Consider the following 27,940-nt stretch of genomic DNA (forward strand, 5'->3'; position numbering starts at 1 on the left):
CTACTAAGCGTTTTAAATGCAGTTTTTAAACCTCCTGTGGTTATTCCAGAAGTTTTTCCAGTTCCTGATTCTATTTCAGAAGTAATTTCTAGGGAATGGAATAGTCTGGGTACTTTTACTCCTCCAAGGTTTAAGAAATTGTACCCTTTGCCATCTGATTAGAGTTTTGGGATAAAATCCCCAAAGTTGATGAAGCTATTTCTACTCTTGCTAAACGTACTACTATTCCTACGGCAGATAGTACTTCGTTTATTTTAGATAGGAAGCTTGAATCCTTTCTAAGGAAGGCTTATTTATGTTCAGGTAATCTTCTTAGACCTGCTATTTCTTTTGCTGATGTTGCTGCAGCTTCAACTTTCTGGTTGGAGGCTTTGGCGCAACAAGTGTCAGACCATAATGCTTATAGCATTGTTAAACTCCTTCAACATGCTAATAACTTAATGTGTGATGCCATTTTCGATATCATTAGAATTGATGTCAGGTACATGTCTTAAGCCATAAAGCTCTTCTAGCTAAAATAGCTAAAGTCTTGGAATGCAGATATGACTTTTAAGTCAAGGTTGCTTTCTCTTTCTTTCCAAGGTAATAAATTATTTGGTTCTCAGTTAGACTCAATAATTTCAACTGTTACTGGGGGGAAGGGAGCCTTTTTACCTCAGGATAAAAAAATCTAAAGGTAAATATAGGGCTGCTAATCGTTTTCGTTCCTTTCGTCAGCATAAGGAACAAAAGCCTGACCCTTCCTCTAAAGGAACCGTTTCCGTTTGGAAACCTTCTCCAGTCTGGAATAAATCCAAGCCTTTTAGAAAGTCAAAACCAGCTCCCAAATCCGCATGAAGGTGCGGCTCTCATTCCAGCTCAGCTGGTAGGGGGCAGGTTACGATTTTTCAAAGATGTTTGGATCAATTCGATTCAAAGTCTTTGGATTCAGAACATTGTTTCACAAGGGTACAGAATAGGTTTCAAGGTAACACCGCCTGTGAGAAGATTTTCTTTCACGCATTCCAGTAAACCCAGTGAAGGCTCAAGCGTTTCTGAAATGTGTTTCAGATCTGGAGTCAGCTGGGGTAAATATGCCAGTTCCAGTTCTGGAACGGGGCATGGGGTTTTATTCAAATCTGTTCATTGTTCCAAAGAAAGAGAATTCTTTCAGACCAGTTCTGGATCTAAAAATATTGAATCGTTATGTAAGGATACCAACATTCAAAATGGTGACTATAAGGACTATTCTGCCTTTTGTTCAGCCAAGGGCATTATATGTCCACAATAGACTTACAGGATGCATATCGTCATATTCCAATTCATCCGGATCACTATCGGTTCCTGAGATTCTCTTTTCTAGACAAGCATTACCAGTTTGTTGCTCTTCCTTTTGGTCTAGCTACAGCCCCAAGGATCTTTTCGAAGGTTCTCGGTGCCCTTCTCTCTAATCAGGGAGCAGGGTATTGCGGTATTTCCTTATTTGGACGATATCTTGGTACTTGCTCAGTCTTTACATTCTGCAGAATCTCACACGAATCAACTTGTGGTGTTTCTTCAAAGACGTGGTTGGAGGATCAATTTACCAAAGAGTTCCTTGATTCCTCAGACAAGGGTAACCTTTTTAGGTTTCCAAATAGATTCAGTGTCCATGACTTTGTCTCTTACAGAAAAGAGACGTCTGAAATTGGTTTTAGCTTGTCGAAACCTTCAGTCTCAATCTTTCCCTTCGGTAGCTTTATGCATGGAAATTTTAGGTCTCATGACTGCTGCATCGGACACAATCCCTTTTGCTCGTTTTCACATGAGACCTCTCCAGCTTTGTATGCTGAATCAATGGTGCAGGGATTATACAAAGATATCACAATTAATATCCTTAAATCCCAATGTTTGTTCGTTCTCTGACTTGGTGGTTAGATCACCATCATTTAGTTCAAGGGGCCTCTTTTGTTCGTCCAACCTGGACTGTGATCTCAACAGATGCGAGTCTTTTAGATTGGGGAGCTGTATGGGGATCTCTGACAGCGCAGGGGGTTTGGGAATCTCAGGAGGCGAGATTACCAATCAACATTTTGGAACTCTGTGCGATTTTCAGAGCTCTTCAGTTCTGGCCTCTTCTGAAGAGAGAATCGTTTATTTGTTTTCAGACAGACAATGTCACAACTGTGGCATATGTCAATCATCAAGGGGGGACTCGGTCCTCAGGCTATGAAAGAAGTATCTCGGATACTTGTATGGGCGGAATCCAGCTCCTGTCTAATTTCTGCGGTTCACATCCCAGGTATAGACAATTGGGAAGCGGATTATCTCAGTCGCCAGATGTTGCATCCGGGCGAATGGTCTCTTCACCCAGAGGTATTTCTTCAAATTGTACAAATTCCAGAAATAGATCTGATGGCCTCTCATCTAAACAAGAAACTTCCCAGGTATCTGTCAAGATCCAGGGATCTTCAGGCGGAAGCGGTGGACTCGTTGTCACTTCCTTGGAATTATCAACCTGCTTATCTTTCCGCCTCTAGTTCTTCTAAGAGTGATTTCCAAAATCCTAATGGAGCGTTCGTTTGTTACTGCTGGTGGCTCCAGCATGGCCGCGCAGGTTTTGGTTATGCGGATCTCGTTCGGATGGCAAGTTGCCAACCTTGGACACTTCCGTTAAGGCCAGACCTATCTCGAGGCCTATCTCAAATCATTAAATTTGAAGGTATGGAGATTGAACGCTTAATACTTAGTCATAGAGGTTTCTCTGATTCAGTGATTAATAGTACTATGTTACAGGCTCGTAAATCTGTGTCTAGTAAGATCTATTACCGAGTCTGGAAGACTTACATTTCTTGGTTTTCTTCACATAAATTCTCTTGGCATTCTTTTAGAATTCCTTGAATTTTACAATTTCTTCAAGATGGTTTGGATAAGGGTTTGTTTGCAAGTTCCTTGAAAGGTCAAATCTCTGCTCTTTCGGTTCTTTTTCACAGAAAGATTGCTAATCATCCTGATATTCATTGTTTTGTACAGACTTTGGTTCGAATCAAGCCTGTCATTAAGTCAATTTCTCCTCCTTGGAGTCTCAATTTGGTTCTGAGGGCTTTACAGGCTCCTCCGTTTGAACCTATGCATTCTATGGATATTAAATTACTTTCCTGGAAAGTTTTTTTGTTCCTTTTGGCCATCTCTTCTGCTAGAAGAGTTTCTGAATTATCTGCTCTTTCTTGTGAATCTCCTTTTCTGATTTTTCATCAGGATAAGGCGATGTTGCGGACTTCATTTAAATTTTTACCTAAAGTTGTGAATTCTAACAACATTAGTAGAGAAATTGTTGTCCCTTCATTGTGTCCTAATCCTAAGAATTCTCTGGAGAGATCTTTACATTCTTTGGATGTAGTTAGAGCTTTGAAATATTATGTTGAAGCAACTAAAGATTTCAGGAAGACTTTCTAGTCTCTTTGTTATCTTTTCTGGTTCTAGGAAAGGTCAGAAGGCTTCTGCCATTTCTTTGGCGTCTTGGTTAAAGTCTTTGATTTATCATGCTTATGTGGAGTCGGGTAAATCCCCGCCTCAAAGGATTACGGCTCATTCTACTAGGTCAGTTTCTACTTCCTGCGCTTTTAGGAATGAAGCTTCTGTTGATCAGATTTGCAAAGCAGCAACTTGGTCTTCTTTGCATACTTTTACTAAATTCTACTATTTTGATGTGTTTTCTCTTCTTCTGAAGCAGTTTTTGGTAGAAAAGTACTTCAGGCATTCCATACGTCACTAGCTCATGGACTCTTGGTAATTACATGAAAGAAAACATAATTTATGTAAGAACTTACCTGATAAATTCATTTCTTTCATATTAGCAAGAGTCCATGAGGCTCACCCTTTTTGTGGTGGTTATGATTTTTTTTTGTATAAAGCACAATTATTCCAATTCCTTATTTTTTTTTTATGCTTTTGCTCCTTTCTTATCACCCCACTTCTTGGCTATTTGTTAAACTGAATTGTGGGTGTGGTGGGGGGTGTATTTATAGGCATTTTAAGGTTTGGGAAACTTTGCCCCTCCTGGTAGGAATGTATATCCCATACGTCACTAGCTCATGGACTCTTGCTAATATGAAAGAAATGAATTTATCAGGTAAGTTCTTACATAAATTATTATATATATATATATATATATATATATATATATATATATATCTATCAGAATTATTAGACAAGTTGTATTTTTGAGGATTAATTTTATTATTGAACAACCATGTTCTCAATTAACCCAAAAACTCATTAATATCAAAGCTGAATAGTTTTGGAAGTAGTTTTCAGTTTGTTTTTAGTTATAGCTATTTTAGGGGGATATCTGTGTGTGCAGGTGACTATTACTGTGCATAATTATTAGGCAACTTAACAAAAAACAAATATATACCCATTTCAATTATTTATTTTTACCAGTGAAACCAATATAACATCTCAACATTCACAAATATACATTTCTGACATTCAAAAACAAATCAGTGACCAATATAGCCACCTTTCTTTGCAAGGACACTCAAAAGCCTGCCATCCATGGATTCTGTCAGTGTTTTGATCTGTTCACCATCAACATTGCGTGCAGCAGCAACCACAGCCTCCCAGACACTGTTCAGAGAGGTGTACTGTTTTCCCTCCTTGTAAATCTCACATTTGATGATGGACCACAGGTTCTCAATGGGGTTCAGATCAGGTGAACAAGGAGGCCATGTCATTAGATTTTCTTCTTTTATACCCTTTCTTGCCAGCCACGCTGTGGAGTACTTGGACGCGTGTGATGGAGCATTGTCCTGCATGAAAATCATGTTTTTCTTGAAGGATGCAGACTTCTTCCTGTACCACTGCTTGAAGAAGGTGTCTTCCAGAAACTGGCAGTAGGACTGGGAGTTGAGCTTGACTTCATCCTCAACCCGAAAAGGCCCCACAAGCTCATCTTTGATGATACCAGCCCAAACCAGTACTCCACCTCCACCTTGCTGGCGTCTGAGTCGGACTGGAGCTCTCTGCCCTTTACCAATCCAGCCATGGGCCCATCCATCTGGCCCATCAAGACTCACTCTCATTTCATCAGTCCATAAAACCTTAGAAAAATCAGTCTTGAGATATTTCTTGGCCCAGTCTTGACGTTTCAGCTTGTGTGTCTTGTTCAGTGGTGGTCGTCTTTCAGCCTTTCTTACCTTGGCCATGTCTCTGAGTATTGCACACCTTGTGCTTTTGGGCACTCCAGTGATGTTGCAGCTCTGAAATATGGCCAAACTGGTGGCAAGTGGCATCTTGGCAGCTGCACGCTTGACTTTTCTCAGTTCATGGGCAGTTACTTTGCGCCTTGGTTTTTCCACATGCTTCTTGCGACCCTGTTGACTATTTTGAATGAAACGCTTGATTGTTCGATGATCATGCTTCAGAAGCTTTGCAATTTTAAGAGTGCTGCATCCCTCTGCAAGATATCTCACTATTTTTGACTTTTCTGAGCCTGTCAAGTCCTTCTTTTGACCCATTTTGCCTAATAATTATGCACACCTGATATAGGGTGTTGATGTCATTAGACCACATCCCTTCTCATTACAGAGATGCACATCACCTAATATGCTTAATTGGTAGTAGGCTTTCGAGCCTATACAGCTTGGAGTAAGACAACATGCATAAAGAGGATGATGTGGTCAAAATACTCATTTGCCTAATAATGCTGCACTCCCTGTGTATGTGTATGTGTGTGTGTGTATATATATATATGTGTATATATATATGTATATGTATATATGTATATATATATATATATATATATATATATATTTCTCCAACATAGGTGTGTCCGGTCCACGGCGTCATCCTTACTTGTGGGATATTCTCTTCCCCAACAGGAAATGGCAAAGAGCCCAGCAAAGCTGGTCACATGATCCCTCCTAGGCTCCGCCTACCCCAGTCATTCTCTTTGCCGTTGTACAGGCAACATCTCCACGGAGATGGCTTAGAGTTTTTTAGTGTTTAACTGTAGTTTTTATTATTCAATCAAGAGTTTGTTATTTTAAAATAGTGCTGGTATGTACTATTTACTCTGAAACAGAAAAGAGATGAATATTTCTGTTTGTATGAGGAAAATGATTTTAGCAACCGTTACTAAAATCCATGGCTGTTCCACACAGGACTGTTGAGAGGAATTAACTTCAGTTGGGGGAACAGTGAGCAGTCTTTTGCTGCTTGAGGTATGACACATTCTAACAAGACGATGTAATGCTGGAAGCTGTCATTTTCCCTATGGGATCCGGTAAGCCATTTTTATTCAAACAGTAAATAAGGGCTTCACAAGGGCTTATTAAGACTGTAGACATTTTCTGGGCTAAATCGATCATATTTACACATATTTAGCCTTGAGGAATCATTTAATCTGGGTATTTTTTGTAAAATAATATCGGCAGGCACTGTTTTAGACACCTTATTCTATAGGGGCTTTCCCTAATCATAGTCAGAGCCTCATTTTCGCGCCGGTATGGCGCACTTGTTTTTGAGAACAGCATGACATGCAGCTGCATGTGTGTGGAGCTCTGATACATAGAAAAGTCTTTCTGAAGGCATCATTTGGTATCGTATTCCCCTTTGGGCTTGGTTGGGTCTCAGCAAAGCAGATTCCAGGGACTGTAAAGGGGTTAAATATAAAAACGGTTCCGTTATTTTAAGGGTTAAAGCTTCCAAATTTGGTGTGCAATACTTTTAAGGCTTTAAGACACTGTGGTGAAATTTTGGTGAATTTTGAACAATTCCTTCATACTTTTTCGCAATTGCAGTAATAAAGTGTGTTCAGTTTAAAATTTAAAGTGACAGTAACGGTTTTATTTTAAAACGTTTTTTGTGCTTTGTTATCAAGTTTATGCCTGTTTAACATGTCTGAACTACCAGATAGATTGTGTTCTGACTGTGGGGAAGCCAAGGTTCCTTCTCATTTAAATAGATGTGATTTATGTCATAAAAAATTTAGTAAAAATGATGCCCAAGATGATTCCTCAAGTGAGGGGAGTAAGCATGGTACTGCATCATCCCCTCCTTCGTCTACACCAGTCTTGCCCATACAGGAGGCCCCTAGTACATCTAGCGCGCCAATACTCCTTACTATGCAACAATTAACGGCTGTAATGGATAATTCTATCAAAAACATTTTAGCCAATATGCCCACTTATCAGCGAAAGCGCGACTGCTCTATTTTAGAAAATACTGAAGAGCATGAGGACGCTGATGATATTGTTTCTGAAGGGCCCCTACACCAGTCTGAGGGGGCCAGGGAGGTTTTGTCTGAGGGAGAAATTTCAGATTCAGGAAAAATTTCTCAACAAGCTGAACCTGATGTGATTACTTTTAAATTTAAGTTGGAACATCTCCGCGCTCTGCTTAAGGAGGTGTTATCCAATTTGGATGATTGTGATTATCTGGTCATTCCAGAAACACTATGTAAAATGGACAAGTTCCTAGAGGCCCCGGGGCCCCCCGAAGCTTTTCCTATACCCAAGCGGGTGGCGTACATTGTTAATAAAGAATGGGACAGGCCCGGTATACCTTTCGTACCTCCCCCCATATTTAAAAAATTGTTTCCTATAGTCGACCCCAGAAAGGACTTATGGCAGACAGTCCCCAAGGTCGAGGGGGCGGTTTCTACTCTAAACAAGCGCACCACTATACCCATAGAAGATAGTTGTGCTTTCCAAGATCCTATGGATAAAAAATTAGAAGGTTTGCTAAAAAAGATGTTTGTTCAGCAAGGTTACCTTCTACAACCAATTGCATGCATTGTCCCTGTCACTACAGCCGCGTGTTTCTGGTTCGATGAGCTAGAAAAGGCGATTATTAGTAATTCTTCTTCTTATGAGGAGATTATGGACAGAATTCGTGCTCTTAAATTGGCTAATTCTTTCACCCTAGACGCCACCTTGCAATTGGCTAGGTTAGCGGCGAAAAATTCTGGGTTTGCTATTGTGGCGCGCAGAGCGCTTTGGTTAAAATCTTGGTCAGCGGATGCGTCTTCCAAGAACAAATTGCTCGACATTCCTTTCAAGGGGAAAACACTGTTTGGCCCTGACTTGAAAGAGATTATCTCTGATATCACTGGGGGCAAGGGCCACGCCCTTCCTCAGGATAGGTCTTTCAAGGCCAAAAATAAACCTAATTTTCGTCCCTTTCGCAGAAACGGACTAGCCCCAAGTGCTACGTCCTCTAAGCAGGAGGGTAATACTTCTCAAACCAATCCAGCCTGGAGACCAATGCAAGGCTGGAACAAAGGAAAGCAGGCCAAGAACCCTGCCACTGCTCCCAAGACAGCATGAGATGCGGGCCCCCGATCCGGGACCGGATTTGGTGGGGGGCAGACTCTCTCTCTTCACTCAGGCTTGGGCAAGAGATGTTCTGGATCCTTGGGCGCTAGAAATAGTCTCCCAAGGTTATCTTCTGGAAGTGATTCATCCTGTTCCATTAAAAGAACGAGGGATGGGGTTCTACTCCAATCTGTTCGTAGTTCCCAAAAAAGAGGGAACGTTCAGACCAATCTTAGATCTCAAGATCCTAAACAAGTTTCTCAAGGTTCCATCGTCCAAAATGGAAACCATTCGAACAATCCTTCCATCCAGGAAGGTCAATTCTTGACCACGGTGGATTTAAAGGATGCGTATCTACATATTCCTGTCCACAAGGAACATCATCGGTTCCTAAGGTTAGCATTCCTGGACAAGCATTACCAGTTCGTGGCGCTTCCTTTCGGATTAGCCACTGCTCCAAGGATTTTCACAAAGGTACTAGGGTCCCTTCTGGCGGTGCTAAGACCAAGGGGCATTGCTGTAGTACCTTACTTGGACGACATTCTGATTCAAGCGTCGTCCCTTCCTCAAGTAAAGGCTCACACGGACATAGTCCTGGCCTTTCTCAGACCTCACGAATGGAAAGTGAACGTGGAAAAGAGTTCTCTATCTCCGTCGACAAGAGTTCCCTTCTTGGGAACAATAATAGACTCCTTAGAAATGAGGATTTTTCTGACAGAGACCAGAAAAACAAAACTTCTAAACTCTTGTCGGATACTTCATTCCGTTCCTCTTCCTTCCATAGCGCAGTGCATGGAAGTGATAGGTTTGATGGTAGCGGCAATGGACATAGTTCCTTTTGCGCGCATTCATCTGAGACCATTACAACTGTGTATGCTCAGTCAGTGGAATGGGGACTATACAGACTTGTCTCCGAAGATACAAGTAAATCAGAGGACCAGAGACTCACTCCGTTGGTGGCTGTCCATGGACAACCTGTCACAAGGGGTGACCTCCCGCAGACCAGAGTGGGTCATTGTCACGACCGACGCCAGTCTGATGGGCTGGGGCGCGGTCTGGGGATCCCTGAAAGCTCAGGGTCTTTGGTCTCGGGAAGAATCTCTTCTACCGATAAATATTCTGGAACTGAGAGCGATATTCAATGCTCTCAAGGCTTGGCCTCAGCTAGCGAGGGCCAAGTTCATACGGTTTCAATCAGACAACATGACTGTTGCGTACATCAACCATCAGGGGGGAACAAGGAGTTCCCTGGCGATGGAAGAAGTGACCAAAATCATTCAATGGGCGGAGACTCGCTCCTGCCACCTGTCTGCAATCCACATCCCAGGAGTGGAAAATTGGGAAGCGGATTTTCTGAGTCTTCAGACATTGCATCCGGGGGAGTGGGAACTCCATCCGGAAATCTTTGCCCAAATCACTCAACTGTGGGGCATTCCAGACATGGATCTGATGGCCTCTCGTCAGAACTTCAAGGTTCCTTGCTACGGGTCCAGATACAGGGATCCCAAGGCGACTCTAGTAGATGCACTAGTAGCACCTTGGACCTTCAAACTAGCTTATGTATTCCCGCCGTTCCCTCTCATCCCCAGGCTGGTAGCCAGGATCAATCAGGAGAGGGCGTCGGTGATCTTGATAGCTCCTGCGTGGCCACGCAGGATTTGGTATGCAGATCTGGTGAATATGTCTTCGGCTCCACCATGGAAGCTACCTTTGAGACGAGACCTTGTTCAAGGTCCGTTCGAACATCCGAATCTGGTCCCACTCCAGCTGACTGCTTGGAGATTGAACGCTTGATCTTTTCAAAGCGAGGGTTCTCAGATTCTGTTATTGATACTCTTGTTCAGGCCAGAAAGCCTGTAACTAGAAAAATTTACCACAAAATTTGGAAAAAATATATCTGTTGGTGTGAATCTAAAGGATTCCCTTGGGACAAGGTTAAGATTCCTAAGATTCTATCCTTCCTTCGAGAAGGATTGGAAAACGGATTATCTGCAAGTTCCTTGATGGGACAGATTTCTGCCTTGTCTGTGTTACTTCACAAAAAGCTGGCAGCTGTGCCAGATGTTCAAGCCTTTGTTCAGGCTCTGGTTAGAATCAAGCCTGTTTACAAACCTTTGACTCCTCCTTGGAGTCTCAATTTAGTTCTTTCAGTTCTTCAGGGGGTTCCGTTTGAACCCTTAAATTCCGTTGATATTAAGTTATTATCTTGGAAAGTTTTGTTTTTGGTTGCAATTTCTTCTGCTAGAAGAGTTTCAGAATTATCTGCTCTGCAGTGTTCTCCTCCTTATCTGGTGTTCCATGCAGATAAGGTGGTTTTACGTACTAAACCTGGTTTTATTCCAAAAGTTGTTTCTAACAAAAACATTAACCAGGAGATAGTCGTGCCTTCTCTGTGTCCGAAACCAGTTTCGAAGAAGGAACGTTTGTTGCACAATTTGGATGTTGTTCGCGCTCTAAAATTCTATTTAGATGCTACAAAGGATTTTAGACAAACATCTTCCTTGTTTGTTGTTTATTCTGGTAAAAGGAGAGGTCAAAAAGCAACTTCTACCTCTCTCTCTTTTTGGATTAAAAGCATCATCAGATTGGCTTACGAGACTGCCGGACGGCAGCCTCCTGAAAGGATCACAGCTCCTTCCACTAGGGCTGTGGCTTCCACATGGGCCTTCAAGAACGAGGCTTCTGTTGATCAGATATGTAGGGCAGCGACTTGGTCTTCACTGCACACTTTTACCAAATTTTACAAGTTTGATACTTTTGCTTCTTCTGAGGCTATTTTTGGGAGAAAGGTTTTGCAAGCCGTGGTGCCTTCCATCTAGGTGACCTGATTTGCTCCCTCCCTTCATCCGTGTCCTAAAGCTTTGGTATTGGTTCCCACAAGTAAGGATGACGCCGTGGACCGGACACACCTATGTTGGAGAAAACAGAATTTATGTTTACCTGATAAATTACTTTCTCCAACGGTGTGTCCGGTCCACGGCCCGCCCTGGTTTTTTAATCAGGTCTGATAATTTATTTTCTTTAACTACAGTCACCACGGTATCATATGGTTTCTCCTATGCAAATATTCCTCCTTAACGTCGGTCGAATGACTGGGGTAGGCGGAGCCTAGGAGGGATCATGTGACCAGCTTTGCTGGGCTCTTTGCCATTTCCTGTTGGGGAAGAGAATATCCCACAAGTAAGGATGACGCCGTGGACCGGACACACCGTTGGAGAAAGTAATTTATCAGGTAAACATAAATTCTGTTATATATATATATATATATATATATATATATATATATATATATATATATATATATATATATATATATATATACATACACAATCTCATTGTTTAATATCCCTTTTTTAAATGTGAATGCGCCTCCTAATCTTGGGTGCTGACGTTTTTTTGGAACCTAGGTGACTCTATATAGTATGTGAAGGAGAGTTGCTGCACATGTGCAAACCCATCAACACTGGAATGCTGTGAAATATAGATTTCAACATGGTGGCACCCATGACTAGAGAAAGGCGAGGTGTAACCTCAATACTATACTTAAATATGTATATGGTATTTAATGAATCTTTAAAGGTAAAGTAGTATCTTTGCAAAATGTAATGTCTGTTTTCCTGTATGAGAGGTATGAAGTGTTCAGTATAACCTGACAGTTTCTGTAATGAGTGTCAGGTCAGCTGAAGTATTTTTGCGTATGTCAATATATTTACTGAAAATGAAATCCTATATTTTTTTTTTTTTATGAGGGGGGGGTAGACCTAGGGTTGCCACCTCAGCCATGTTTTCCTAGACACTTATGTGTTACACACGCTGCAGGGAGGAACATATATTGTGTTTCAGGACAGCACTATTCATATTCCTCCCTGCAGCATGTATAACTTATAAGTGTTCTGTATTTAAAGGGACGGGTGGCAACCCTAGGTAGACCCCTCCTAGTGTGTGTCTGGTGATTTCTTAAAAAAAAAATAGGTATTTCCCTTAACAATTCTTTTTTTAGATATGGCTAGAGTTTATAATTGGGATGTTAAAAGAAGAAACAAGAACGACCCTTCAAAAAGCAAATCGTAGCTCCATCATTTTTACATGTAACTTCTTCCCAAAACGTGTTTTTTACACAACCAATACAATAAGTATTGGGATAAGAAATTGGTCACTTCTATAGTTCAATGCTAATTGAAATCGGGCTCCATTTTATTTATCTATAGATTCTGACTTCATGCATGCTTTCATGTATATGGATTACTTCATTGAAAGGAAAAGGGCACTTCAAATACCACTGGATGAATATAGGCAAAAAGTCAACGGAACAGATGCAGTTTTGGACATTTATTTTAGCAGAAGCTGATGTGCACTTATACAAACTTCATTTTGATCATCAAAGTACTGATGAAGCCACTTGGGTCTTCTGTTTTAAAATGCTCTTTCAAATGTTTGTTTTTAAGTAGCTTTAACCTTTATTCCTAATGTCTTAAATTATTTTCAAACTGCTAAATAACCTTCACAATAAAAAGTTTACTATACAGATGCAAAATTGAAGTTTAAAGATTCACCTAATGGCAAAATCACTTTCACATTTATTTTTTAATATTGCTTTACTCGATCACAGCACTATATATGCATTTGTAAAATATGCAAGATACTAGCTTTCGGTTCTCAAATACATTTTTTTTTTTTGCTCAAAATGGTTGTGTTGGCCTGAGTTTCCTGAATATTGTGGAAGTGGAACTAAATTGTTAGTGAATAATGCAGTTTTCTCTAAGATATTTTTTTTGATAAAATTGTAATATCATAGTGCATATTGCTTCCAAGAGACTAATATGTACTGTTAACTTTATTCCCTCTCTTCTTCCTGTGATAAATAAAATATCTTGTTAAAGGTTTTTTTATTTATTTTATTTTGCAATGGTAAGCCATTGAAAAGAAGTTCATGCATGTGTTTGTCTATCCCTCTCAAATCTGTTAGTAGCACTTTTGTTTTAATAAAGAGATTCAGATTAATTTGCACCCACAGAAGATGGCTAGGAAAGTTCCATGTTCATCCTTTGTAAAATGTAATTTTGGGCTCAGGTCTGTTGGGTAGTTGTAATGTTACCTAGATTATTTTTCTTCTGCTTATAGAATGGATTTGCCTGTTATTTTGGGATTTGCCAACAGTATACACACTGTCCTGATTTTATTTATTTTTGGTGATTACCAAAATCAAAGCTAAACTCATTTTTAAAGGGAAGGGCTTTGTAATGTATTCCACCCACAATTGAACATATGTGGATCCCAATGTATGTTAAGTCTATGTTCTGCATTGTCTGGTTAGAAAGCATCATTTTGCTCTGGGGGATAAGGAAATAGCTGAAAATAATGTATATTCATTGCAAAATGCGAATCTGATGTGAAGCTGTAACATTATGTAGCTTCCAGTTTGTATTTTGTCCCTCTCTGCTACGTAGAAATGGGTGATGAAGATTAGAACTTGTATAATAAAGAAAATGGCTTTAATCATCACGGAATCTATATTAGATATGTGCATTCGGGTCCTTCCTGAGGGTTCAAATGCGGAAGTAGGTGACTGCTCCATGCGGTTCGTGTTTTTTTTTTTTTTTTATCCAAATGTATTCTTGTTTAAGATCACTACACTAAACTCTGTAATAAGTCTCCTAAAAGAGTGTTAACGACATAAGACTGCCTACTTCTGCATTTGGATCCACAGGAAGGATCTGAATGTACAGATCTAATCAAAACAGAACAGCACATACTCTTAAAAATATATGCGCAACAAATTAGTGTGACCCTATTTTAAAAATGTTGAGCAAGAATGTTATATTTGCAAGAACAGTGGATGGTGGCACTTTTTCTGTCATGTAATGCTCCATACATGTACATGCTACCTACCTCTCCAACATAGAATATCATGAGAACAAAGCACATTTGATAACAGAAATGAATAGGAAACTTAAACTTGTATGCTATGTCTTACAAAAGAAAAATCTTTCATGTAAAAAAAGGCTGTGGAGGTTGAAGGACACCTTTTAGAATACACCTGTCTTCCGGTTTTCTCTTGCAAGTCTCAAGTTAGTATTATGTTGGTAAAGTAAGTAAAGTTGGTAAAAAGATCTTTCTTTCCTATGACATAGAGTTCACAACGTTATTCCAATTACTAGTGGGATATTCAACTCCTGGCCAGCAGGAGGAGGCAAAGATCCCCCCAGCAAAGCTGTTAAGTGTAACTTCCCTTACCCATAATCCCCAGTCATTCTCTTTGTCAATGGAGGATGTGCGAAGTCGGTGTCTGAAGATATTTAATCCTTTAATGGGTACTTTTTCCCTGCAAGCAAGGATTTGGGGCTATGCTGCGTCAATGTCAATCTCTTTAGTAAGAGTAATGGTGGCTTTTAGCAGTTAGAAAGCGGCGAGGTTGTCTTTGCTTTGTTTTTAATGTTATTGCTACCCCTTTTGATAGAAAGCCAGGGTTGGTTACTCTGCTCTTTCTCTGTCTACAGGTCCCTGTTAGCGGTCAAGTGAGACCTTCAGTTGCTGTGCCTGCTCTGCAGCAGAATTTCCTTACGGTAAGTCCTTTTCATTTATATTTAAGAAAAGGAGGAAAATTCTCAGAAGGTAATTTAATCTTATTTTTATATCCACTGTGGGATATTTGCTGCTGAGCAGCTATCGGCTTTATGACTGTAAGAAGGGAAGTTGCCGCTTCCATTGCCGGGCAGATCTAGCTAAGCCCAGGCTTTATGGGTGTGGGATTAAGCTTTGTGGATAAGCTATAATTCCCCTTCTCTTTCCATTTACGGTCTGTTTCTCTTGCAAGGTGTATCCAGTCCACGGATTCATCCTTTACTTGTGGGATATTCTCATTCCCTACAGGAAGTAGCAAAGAGAGCACACAGCAAAGCTGTCCATATAGCTCCCCCTCTAGCTCCACCCCCCAGTAATTCTCTTTGCTGGCTCTAAGCACTAGGGTCTCTCTCGGGAGTGTAAAGTGAATGTGGTTTTAGAATTGTAGTTTTATTATCTTCAATCAAAAGTTTATTTTAAATGGTACCGGTTTGTACTATTTACTCTCTAGCAGAAAAGTGATGAAGATTTCTGCTGAGAAGAAAATGATTTTAGCATGTTGTAACTAAAATCCACTGCTGTTCCCACACAGGACTGAGGAGTACCAGAAAACTTCAGTTGGGGGGAACAGTTTGCAGGGTGATCTGCGATAAGGTATGTTCAGTCATTTATTGCTAGAAGAGACTGACAATATACCCATGAGGGGAGGGTAAGCTATGTTCACAGACTTAGTAAGGAATTGAATGCTTACATAATAGGGCTAATTATGCTGGTTGACACTTATTCAGGGCAATCGATTGTTTGGCTAAGGAAAAATAGTTTTTCAAGACACTTTGAAAGCCCTTTTGGGTTTTTTTCTGGGGTTAACATGGCTGTTTTTTAGTCACTTAGGAGTGATTTACTAGGCCTCACAGCTCCGGAGTAGAGTGGGAGGGGCCTAATTGCCTCAGATGCACAGTTCATGCTGTTTCACATGGAGGGTCCTGCTGATGTTTGAGGGCCTAAAAGAAGCTATATTCCCCCAAATCTGATCCCTAAGGGAAGGTAGGGCCACAGCAAGGCTGTGGCAAGGTGCTGTAGTGATTTAACCAGGTGTTGGCTTTAGGCTGCTCCGGTTTGGGCATTAAGGGGTTAATCGTTTTGAAACTTGGGGTGCAAACCTATTAAGGCTTTAGCTACATACTGTGAACATTTCAGAAAGATTGCTGCATTTTTCACCGTTTTGTAAAATTGTGTGCGCTTTTTATCTCTTAAAGGCACAGTAACGTTTTTTTTTTCAAATTGTTTTTTTATTTGATTAAAGGGATTCCAAACCTGTTTGTGTACTCTACTAGTCTGTTAAACATGTCTGACACTAAGGAAAATCCTTGTTCAATGTGTTTAGAAGCCATGGTGGAACCCCCTCTCAGAATGTGTCCCACTTGTACTGATATGTCTATACACTTTAAAGATCATATTGTTGCACTTAAAAATGTGGCCCAAGATGATTCTCAGACTGAAGGTAACGAGGGTAGCCCGTCTGCCTCTCCCCAAGTGTCACAACCAGTTACGCCCGCGCAAGCGACGCCTAGTACCTCTAGTGCGTCTAACCCTTTTACATTACAAGACTTAGCGGCAGTCATGGATATTTCTCTTACAGCCTTCTTATCTAAACGGCCCGTGTTACCTGCAAAGCGTGATAGCTCCGTTTTTAAGAACAGATTATGAGCATTCTGACGCTTTGGTAGCCGTATCCGATATACCCTCGCAACGCTCTGAAGTGGGAGCGAGGGATTTGATGTCTGAGGGAGAAGTCTCTGATTAAGGAAGGGTTCCTCCCCAGACAGATTCAGATACATTGGCTTTTAAATTTAAACTAGAAAACCTCCGTGTTTTACTTAGGGAGGTATTAGCTACTCTGGGTGACACTGACCCTTTGGTGATCCCAGAGAAATTGTGTAAAATGGACAAGTACCTAGAGGTCCCTGTTTACACTGATGCGTTTCCGGTCCCTAAGAGGATTGCGGATATCGTTACTAGGGAGTGGGATAGGCCAGGTGTCCCTTTTGTCCCCCCTCCTGTTTTTAAGAAAATGTTCCCCATATCTGATCCCATGCGGGACTCGTGGCAGACGGTCCCTAAGGTGGAGGGGGCTGTTTCTACACTAGCTAAACGCACAACCATACCAATTGAAGACAGTTGTGCTTTTAAAGACCCTATGGATAAAAAATTAGAGGGTTTACTTAAGAAATTTTTTGTTCAACAAGGTTTTCTTCTCCAACCTATTGCCTGCATTATTCCTGTAACTACTGCAGCTGCTTTCTGGTTTGAGGCGCTGGAAGACTCGCTCCAGACGGAGACCTCATATGAGGAAATTATGGATAGAATTAAGGCTCTAAAGCTAGCTAATTCTTTTATCACTGACGCCGCTTTCCAAATAGCTAAGTTAGTGGCGAAAAATTCAGATTTTGGCGCGCAGGGCGCTATGGCTAAAGTCCTGGACGGCCGATGTGTCTTCTAAATCCAAGCTTTTGAACATTCCTTTCAAAGGGAAGACCCTATTCGGGCCTGAATTGAAAGAGATTATTTCAGATATTACCGGGGGAAAAGGCCATGCTCTCCCTCAGGACAAAGCCTTTAAAACAAAGAACAAAGCTAATTTTCGTTCCTTTTGTAATTTCAGGAACGTCCCCGCTTCATTCTCTCTGGCTGCAAAGCAAGAGGGTAACGCTTCACAGCCCAAGGCAAACTGGAAACCTTACCAGGGCTGGAATAAGGGTAAACAGGCCAAAAAGCCTGCAGCTGCCACCAAGACAGCATGAAGGGGTAGCCCCCGATCCGGGACCGGATCTAGTAGGGGGCAGACTCTCTCTCTTCGCTCAGGCCTGGGCAAGAGATGTACACGATCCTTGGGCATTAGAGATTGTAGCCCAGGGATATCTTCTAGAATTCAAGGACTCTCCTCCAAGGGGAAGGTTCCACATTTCTCGTCTGTCTACAGATCAGACAAAGAAAGAGGCGTTTTTAAGCTGTGTAGAAGATCTACATACAATGGGAGTGATCTACCCAGTTCCAATTGCAGAACAAGGACTGGGTTTTTACTCAAACCTGTTTGTGGTTCCCAAAAAAAGAAGGAACTTTCAGACCAATCCTGGATCTCAAAATTCTAAACAAATTCCTCAGAGTCCCATCATTCAAGATGGAGACCATTCGGACAATCTTACCTATGATCCAGGAGGGTCAATATATGACTACCGTGGATCTAAAGGATGTGTATCTGCACATTCCTATCCACAAAGATCATCACCAGTTTCTTAGGTTTGCCTTTCTGGACAAGCATTTTCAGTTTGTGGCTCTTCCTTTCGGGTTGGCCACTGCTCCCAGAATTTTCACAAAGGTGCTAGGGTCCCTCCTGGCGGTTCTAAGACCGCGGGGCATAGCAGTGGCGCCTTACCTAGATGACATCTTAATTCAGGCGTCAACTTTCCAAAGAACCAAGTCTCACACTGAGATTGTATTGGCCTTTCTGAGGTCTCACGGGTGGAAGGTGAACATCAAAAAGAGTTCTCTCTCCCCCCTCACAAGAGTTCCATTCCTAGGAACCCTGATAGACTCGGTAGAAATGAAAATATTTCTGACGGAGGTCAGAAAGCTAAAACTCTTAACTACTTGCCGAGCTCTTTATTCCATTCCTCGGCCATCTGTGGCTCAGTGCATGGAGACAATCGGACTAATGGTTGCGGCAATGGACATAGTCCCTTTTGCTCGGATACACTTCAGACCACTGCAACTATGCATGCTCAAACAGTGGAATGGGGATTATGCAGATTTGTCTCCTCAAATTCAGTTGGACCAGGAGACCAGAGATTCTCTTCTCTGGTGGTTGTCTCAGGATCACCTGTCTCAAGGAATGTTTCCGCAGGCCAGAGTGGATCATCGTAACGACAGACGTTAGGCTGGGGTGCGGTCTGGGACTCCCTGAAAGCTCAGGGCTTATGGTCTCGGGAAGAAACTCTTCTCCCGATAAACATTCTGGAACTGAGGGCGATATTCAACGCTCTTCAGGCATGGCCTCAACTAGCGGCGGACAAATTCATCAGATTTCAGTCGGACAACATCACGACTGTAGCTTACGTCGATCATCAGGGGGGAAACAAAGAGTTCCCTAGCGATGACTGAAGTAACCAAAATAATCAGGTGGGCGGAGGATCACTCCTGCCATCTCTCAGCAATTCACATCACAGGAGTAGACAACTGGGAGGCGGATTTTCTAAGTCGTCAGACTTTTCACCCGGGGGAGTGGGAATACAGGGTCCGTTCAAGCATCCAAATTTAGTTTCTCTACGTCTGACTGCTTGGAGATTGAACGCTTAATTCTATCAAAGCGTGGGTTCTGAGTCAGTTATAGATACTCTGATTCATGCTAGAAAGCCTGTCACTAGGAAAATCTACCATAAGATATGGCGGAAATATCTTTGTTGGTGTGAATCCAAGGGTTACTCATGGAGTAAGATTAGGATTCCCAGGATATTGTCCTTTCTCCAAGAAGGACTGGAGAAAAGATTGTCAGCTAGTTCCTTAAAAGGACAAATATCTGCTTTGTCTATCCTGTTACACAAGCGTCTGGCAGAGGTACCAGACTTTCAAGCGTTTGCTCAGGCTTTAGTCAGAATCAAGCCTGTCTATAAACCTGTGGCTCCGCCATGGAGTTTGAATCTAGTCCTTTCAGTTCTTCAAGGGGTTCCATTTGAACCTTTACATTCCATAGACATTAAGTTGTTATCTTGGAAAGTTTTGTTTTTGATAGCTATCTCTTCTGCTCGAAGAGTTTCAGAATTATCTGCCTTACAGTGTGATTCACCTTACCTGGTGTTCCACGCAGATAAGGTAGTTTTGCTTACCAAGCCTGGTTTTCTTCCTAAAGTTGTTTGTAACAAGAATATTAACCAGGAAATAGTTGTTCCTTCTCTGTGTCCTAATCCATCTTCGAAGAAGGAACGTCTATTACACAATCTTGATGTAGTTTGTGCTTTAAAGTTCTATTTACAAGCAACTAAGGATTTCAGACAAACATCTTCCTTGTTTGTTATCTATTCTGGTAAGAGGAGAGGTCAGAAAGCGACTGCTACCTCCTTTCCTTTTGGCTGTAAAGCATCATCCGTTTGGCCTATGAGACTACTGGCCAGCAGCCTCCTGAAAGAATTACTGCTCATTCTACCAGAGCAGTGGCTTCCACATGGGCTTTCAAAAATTAGGCTTCTGTTGAACAGATTTGTAAGGCAGCGACTTGGTCTTCACTGCATACTTTTGCCAAATTTTACAAATTCGATACTTTTTGCTTCTTCGGAGGCTATTTTTGGGAGAAAGGTTTTACAAGCAGTGGTGCCTTCCGTTAAAGGTACCTGTCTTGTTCCCTCCCTTCATCCGTGTCCTAAAGCTTTGGTATTGGTATCCCACAAGTAAAGGATGAATCCGTGGACTGGATACACCTTGCTTACCTGATAAATTACTTTCTCTTGCGGTGTATTCAGTCCACGGCCCGCCCTGGCATTTAAGTCGGGTAAACAAATGTTGTTTAAACTAGTCACCACTACACCCTATGGTTTCTCCTTTTTCTTCCTAACCTTTGGTCGAATTACTGGGGGGTGGAGCTAGAGGGGGAGCTATATGGACAGCTTTGCCGTGTGCTCTCTTTACTTGTGGGATATTCTCATTCTCTACAGGAAGTAGCAAAGGATGAATCCGTGGACTGGATACACCTCAAGAGAGTAATTTATCAGGTAAGCATAAATTCAGTTTTTTCACATATGTTTGTGTTTATGTGGCACAGTATGTATTTCCTAATTCCCTCCTTTGTCTAGGGGGCACAGTATGTACTTTCTAATTCCCTATTTTGATTAGAGGGTTTGAGTAGTTTTAGGTGCACTAACTTAGCGCCTTATGTTTGCCGTATAGGCTATGGCCTTTGGTGCCTGTTACATGTCATCAGGCTGTTATGCCTGTCAGACTTTCTTCTGATTGTGACGGGTATTTTATTTACATCCTGTTCTGGAGTTGAATGCAATTGGTGACCGATGCTTCCAGCAGCTTGTCATTTGTGCTGTGGCTCAGTAGCTTTTGAGCAGTTTGAGTTATGTATTGAACTTGTTTTCTGCTCCTCTCAGGATCTGCTGACGGCGTATAGGACACCATTTTGGATCTGATCGCAACGTGTAGTGCGATCTGAGCATGCATTTTAAGCGGAGTCTTTGTTTCATTTCAGCGCTTTTCAGCAGTAATGGCGTCTCCTGCTGCTAGGTGTTCTGCAGCTTACGCGCCGAGTATTTCCTAGGAGGTAATCTTGTTTAGGAGTTTTAGACGGTCCCCTTGTAATTTTTACTCTTGGGCTTGTTACAATATGGGAGGGTTTTTCTAGTTCTGCAATATCGATTTTTGCGATCGGTCTCCAGAACTGCTCTCCATACTCAATGTGAGGTCTTACCAGGGATTTATATAGTGACAGAATTATGCTTTCCTCCCTTGATTCAATGCCTCTTAACACATGCTAGTGTCTTATTAGCCTTTGAAGCCACTGTCCTGCATTGTGCATCCATCTTCAGCTTTATCTATTACTACTTTCAAGTGCCTTTCCTCCTCTGTTTGGCTGAGTCTTGTCCCATTTAAATAATACATTACCTGCTTATTTTCTCTTGTAAGGTGTATCCAGTCCACGGGTTCATCCATTACTTGCTTTAGAAAGAAATTTATCAGGTAAGCATAAATTTTGTTTTTACTTCTAAAATGTAGAACCTTTCATTTTCCAGTATTAAATCTAATTTTCCATTTACCTGCCCATACTTCTAATTTTTGCAGATCCCTTTGTAACGAAAGTTTGTCCTGCTCTGGCCTAATGACCTTGCTTATCTTAGTATCATCTGCAAAAATAGAGATTTAATCCTTGCTCCAAGTCATTCATAAAAATATTAAAAAGAACATGGCTCACTACTGATCCCTGGGGGACTCCACTGATTTACCTTTGTCTAGTCTGAGTGATCCATTCACTACTACTCGTTGCTCCCCATCTTTCATCCATGAGTTAAAATTTCTGCTATTCCCAGTCTCTTAATTTAGTGCACTAATCTCATGTGGCACTGTATCCAAACGCCTTTGCAAAGTCTTAAGTATATCACATCAACTGATTCCCCTTTTATATTTTTACTTCCTCGTAGAATCTAATTAGATTAGTTTGACATGATCTATTTCTCATAAAACCATGCTGATTTGAACTTGTAATCTTGTTTACACCTTTTTTATTTTACTGCTTCTATATTGCAGTAAGAAGGGTTCTTAACAAGTCCCTTCCGAGGGCTAGATGTGATTTTTATATATATATATATATATATATATATATATATATATATATATATATATATATATATATATATATATATATATATTCCTTTGCTCAGGGAAGAATTTCTAAAATCATGTCTCCTAATTATTTAGTGTTCTTTGAAAACACACACACATTTTTCCCTTCACTGGGAAGGAATGGTTATTTGTGACCTGTATTCATGTTACATTCCAGATACTTAAGTGTTTTTGAATACTAATATTTTTTCCTTTCTTAGAGAAGAAATTTTAGGATTTGTGACGGGTATTGTTTATGTACCATACTGAATTCCTTAAAGGGACACTAAACCCAAAGTTTTTATTTCATGATTCAGAGCATGCAACTTTCTATTTTACTCCTATCTTTATTTGAAAAGGCATCTAAGCTAAGGAGCCAGCCATTTTTTTTGGTTCTGTACCCTGGACCACACTTATTTATTGGTGCTGTCCAATTGGCAAGGACAACCCAGGTTGTGAACCAAAAATGGGCAGACTTCTAAACTTACATTCTTGCTTTTCAAATAAAGATAGCAAGAGAATGAAGAAAAATTAATAGGAGTAAATGCTTAAATATGCATGCTCTATCTGAATCATGAAAGTAAAAATTTGCGTTCAGTGTCCCTTTAATGTGCTTGAACACTAATATATTATTTTTTTCCTGTAACAGGGAAGGAATTTTGAATTGTGACATGTATTGTTTATGTACCATTCCGAGTTCCTTAATCTGCTTCAACACTAATATATTTTTTCCTGTAACAGGGAAGGAATTTTGAATTGTGACGTATTGTTCATGTAACATTTTAATTTGTTAGTGTTTTATATATATATAGATATAGATATATTTCTTCAAAAATTGGAGGTTCCAGCACAGTTACCAAGTAGATGGAAAATCAATTTTCTTTTCTTTGCGGGGTGCACGAACGTCAGAGGGTCCTGCACACCTCTAATGTAAGGCAAAAGGAGGATGTCAGCACCCACTTATTCATCAAAAATATATCCTTTATTTCATAGTAACATTGAAGACAAAACAGCAACGTTTCGGATCCATTTGATGCTTAGTCATGCTATGGTATACTAACATTCAAGCCATTTTATGGCACCTGTGTTACTTAATTGTTACACCTGCTTGTTTTATTAATGAGCATTCCTTTCGTTGATAGCACCATCTAGTGGATAAAAGATGTTAGTTACCTATTTTAAACAAACTTTTTTTTTTTGCTTTCTTTATATTTGAAGGGGTAGAATGATATTTTGGATAACAGAATACATAAAACTATTAAAAAAACAACTACTCTATCCTAATGATTAAAATAAATATGAATATATAGATTTATTTTTTTCCCCTGGGATGTTCTTAGGGCTCGGCCATTCAGGCCGATGTGGCTTATTGGTTGCCTTTGTGGTTTTACAGCGTTGTTGGTTTGAACCAACTACTGACTCTGGTTATCTTTTTTTTTTTTTTATCAAGGTTAGTCCTACCTTTTCAGTTCTGTCTCTGCCCCCGAATCTTTTAGAAGGTTCTATGGGCTCCTCTGGCAGTAAACAGATTTTAGGAATTTCATTTAGCCAGGATCCTTGTGGAACTTGCTTACTTGCATGGAAGGTGACTCTGGCCATCTATCTTTTTTGGAAGCAGCCATTAAAACATTACTGACACAGACATTATTCATTTTACTCTTCACCATCTGAGACTTTCAATTTTGCATTCTCAGACTATGGTACGGAGACCTGTCTGATTTCTTGCAGAGGATAGATCTGGATTACCTAAAGGAAGCGCCTCTCTTGTGGTGGATTCTCAGTACCATCTGTCTTGGGGCACATGCTTCTTGAGACCTTCCTGGGTGATTAGACCACGGATACCAGCTGTCTGGATTGGAGAGCAGTTTGGAGCTCATTAAAAGCTCAGGGACGGTGGACTCCGGAGGACTGGTTTATATTTTCTTTCTATCAACTTCTCAGTAGCTTCTTCATCCTCTAGGGAGGAACTCAAAGTTCCTTAGCCATGAAGGAGGTGGCCCACATTCTGCAGTGGGCGGAAACTCACGTTTATCTCCTATCTGCCATCGACATCTGGGAGGCGAATTTTTAAAAAGACAGACTTTTCTTCCTGCGGAGTGGGCTCTCCATCCGGAAGGGTTCTCTATGATAGCCCTCATTCGGGGGGTTCCGGAGTTGGATCTGATGGCATCCCTCCAAAACGCCAAGGTTCCAAAGTACGGTTCAAGGTCAAGAGATCCTCAAGATTTCTCGCTAGCATACCTGTTTGCTCTCCTTCCACGAGTCATTGATCGTATCAGGAGAGAACATCAGTAATTCTAATAGCTCCTGCATAGCCTTGCAGGATCTGGTTTGCGGATCTAGTAAGGATGTCATCTCTACCTCCTTGGAGATTATCTCTGAGGAGACACCTTCTAATAAGGGTCCTTTCCTCCATCCAAACCTGGATTCTCTGAAGTTGACTGCTTGGAGATTGAACGCCTAGTTCTGTCTAGACGTGTTTTTCTGAAGCGGTCATTGATACTATGCTTCAGGCTCGCAAGCCTGTTACTTACAAGATTTTCCATAAGGTATTGTGTTAATATCTTTATTTTATCTTTAATTGGTGTTTCTCCTGGAGCCGGGTGAGGATTCCCCGTATCATCTTTTCTTTAGGATGGCCTGGAAAAAGATTTGTCAGTCAGTACTCTGAAGGGTCAGATTTCTGCATTATCCATCCTTTTGCTCAAACCTCTAGGCAGATTTACCAGATGTTCAAAGTCTTGTACAGGCTCTAGTCAAAATTAGGCCTGTGTTTAAACCTGTTGCTCCTCCTTGGAACCTTAAAGGGCCATGATACCCAAATGTTGAAACACTTGAAAGTGATGTAGCATAGCTGTAAAAAAGAAAGATATTTTACCTCAAAAGTTTCTCAGTAGCCACATCCCATTGTAAAGGACTTCTAGGCAGCAAATCAGTATGTCTGTCCCGGGACAGCTAAGGGATTGAGCCTTGTGCACTCTCATGTTATTTCCCTATTCAGTTTAAGGAAGTTTATTATGAAATCTCATTAGATCACAGTAAAAGAGTTCATGACCTCAGCACTGTTGATGCTGATTGGCTGCAGTTCATTTCTTCATTTTTTTTAATTTTCTTTTTACCTGCAGCTGGGCAGCAGCTGAGTATAACTTTTTACACAGAACTTACTCTGCTTAGCTGAGGAGATTGTGAGGTAAAATATCTTCCTTTTTTACCTAGAGATGCTCAGGTGATTCCCTGTTCATTCTGTGTCCTCTAGTTTGGGTCCACGACCCCGCCCTCTCTCTAATTTTAATTTGGCAGTTTTTTTTTTTTTGTGTGTGTAAACCTCAGGCACCTTTTCACCCTTGTGTTTCTTCTTTTTCTATTTTCCTTTGGCTGAATGACTGGTGTTTATGGGTAAGGTAAGGTAAGTTACACTTAACAGCTTTGCTGGGGTGCATTTTGCCTCCTCCTGCTGTCCAGGAGTTGAATATCCCACTAGTAATTGGAATGATGTCAGGGACTCTCCATGTCTGGAAAGAAAGAAATGTATCAGGTAAGCATACATTTTGTTTTTCAGGTTTTGTATTGTAAGGAGCATACCCTTCTGGTCTACATAGTATGCACATGCTGTTATACATCTTCAAACTCAAGAAATGCAGTACATCAAAATTCATCCTGTATGGATTTTTTACAAGATGTCACCTATCTTTTATACTCATCAAGTTGTTCAATTTCTTTGTATATCTTTATCATTGTATTAGTTACTAGTGTTTCAACCTTAACACCAACAACAAAATGAAATAAACTAAATGATTGTTTACATTTGGTCATTTGTAATGTGGCATTTACTTGACAGCTACAAGGGTATGAAATAAAATATTTTAATGAAGGGGGCATCATCACTCAAATAAGTTATGACTTGTATTTCTTTGTTCTGACATTGGCTTATTTAGGGTCATCAACTCTTCCAAAATAGGACCTGGAGAGTGTGTTTGTCATTTTGACAGAGGAGGGTGGTTGCTTTCAACGAAGGTGCTCTTATGTTCCGCTATGTATTAGGGAATAAAATCGGAAGACTACATTACCGCTCTTAATTATGTTCCTTATGCAAATGGTTTTATCAAGTGATTAGCAATAACCTAAAAGTCACTTAGTATATGACCACCACCTTTATAAGAGAAAGGTTTCTTCTAAAGAGGTTTTATTATGGTCTCTTTGAGAGCACCATAAAATACAACTAGTGGACAGGTGATCATAATCACATGCTACATTGTTCTTGTGATTTGCTGCCCGTATTAAAATATTTTTGTGTGGTATGACCCTACAGCGACCTGATCTCAACATAATCTAGTTTGTCTGGGATTACATTAATAGACAGAAGCATCTGAGGTTGCATAAATCCACAAAACTGTTGTTAGCTCTCCAAGATGTTTAGAGCAACCTACCTGCAAAGTTCCTTAATCTGTATGCAAGTGTACCTAGAATAAATTATGCTGTTTTGAAAGCAAAGGGTGGTCACACCAAATATTGATTTTATTTAGATTTCTTCTGTTCACTCCCTTTCCATTTTATTAATTTATAAAAAATTAAAAAAATTTGATGCTTACCTGATTCATTTTTCATGGTGGTGAGTACATAATCCATTACTCCTGGGAATAACTCTTTGAGGCAATGATTCCTAAACTCCAAGACTCCTATAAAATATCTCCCGCCTCTATGATAACTAGTCTGACGTATAGCCAAGCAAATAGAGGTGCAAAAATACACACAATATTTACCACCAAAACAAAAATAACAGGTTGAGGTCTCGTTGACCACCGCCATGAAATTAATTAATTTATCAGGTAAGCATAAACTGTTTTCTTAAATACAGGTGGTGAGAGTCCATGATCTATTACGCCTGGGAAAATAATACCCAAGCGGTGAAGTCCACAAGTAATGAGGGTAGGATTAGCATGATCTATAACAAACTGTTTATTTGTAAAAAAAAATAAAAATATATCACAATGCTGGAAAGTTATGTTTCTTCTTCTTCTTGGTGTATGCAAAGAACTAAAATAAAGAGTCTCACATCAACCAGAAACAGCCTGAAAGACCTTCCTACAAAAAGCTGCTGCAGGAAAAGCAAAAACATCAAAATGGTATAATTTAGTCAAAGAATCTGATCTGCAGAGGCCTTTCTTACAGGCCCAAGAAGTGGCATGAAGCTACTCTAGCATCTGGAAACTCTGCTTGAGGATCCCTTGACCTTGCAAGGTACCTGGGATGCATGTATTGAGGAAGTCTGTTTTCCAATTGCTCACCCTGGAATATGAACTGCAGATATTTAGCAGAAATTACCCTCTGCTCAAGAACGTGTTAGAGATACTTTCTTCATGGCTAGGGAACTGAGAGTGCCCCACTGATGATTGCTATATGCTATTGCTGTAACATTGACTAAAAGCACAGATAATCCCTTTCCACGAGGGGCCAAGTCTGGAGGGTCCTAAAAATTGCATGGAGTTCCAAAACATTGGTAACCTTGCCTCCTAAGGAGACCAAACACCTAGACTGCACCCTAACCTGAAAGACTTGCATCTGTTGTGATCACAGTCCAGATAGGAGAAACAAAAGAAGCCGCCTGAAAAGCTGATTATGATCCCTGTACCATTGCTGCAGCATGCAAGGCTGAAAAGGTCTCATGTGAAATCCAAACAAATGGAATAGCATCCCATGCAGCAATAATTAGGCCTAAAACTTCCATACAAAGGGCT

General features: G+C 40.6%; 1 protein-coding gene across 2 annotated transcripts in view; it reads left to right on the forward strand.

The window, feature by feature from the left end:
• The window catches only part of VBP1 (VHL binding protein 1), a 46,845-nt gene extending 33,685 nt beyond the window's left edge, over positions 1–13,160 (forward strand). For both annotated transcript variants that reach the window (XM_053699129.1, XM_053699130.1), the window contains exon 6: positions 12,277–13,160. In XM_053699129.1, coding sequence (XP_053555104.1) covers positions 12,277–12,347 — 71 coding nt within the window. In that variant the 3' untranslated portion in view covers positions 12,348–13,160. The remainder of the gene's footprint in view (positions 1–12,276) is intronic.
• The last annotated feature ends 14,780 nt before the right edge of the window (positions 13,161–27,940 follow it).

Source organism: Bombina bombina, chromosome 1 (assembly GCF_027579735.1).
Source record: "Bombina bombina isolate aBomBom1 chromosome 1, aBomBom1.pri, whole genome shotgun sequence".
Classification (NCBI taxonomy): Eukaryota; Metazoa; Chordata; class Amphibia; order Anura; family Bombinatoridae; genus Bombina; species Bombina bombina.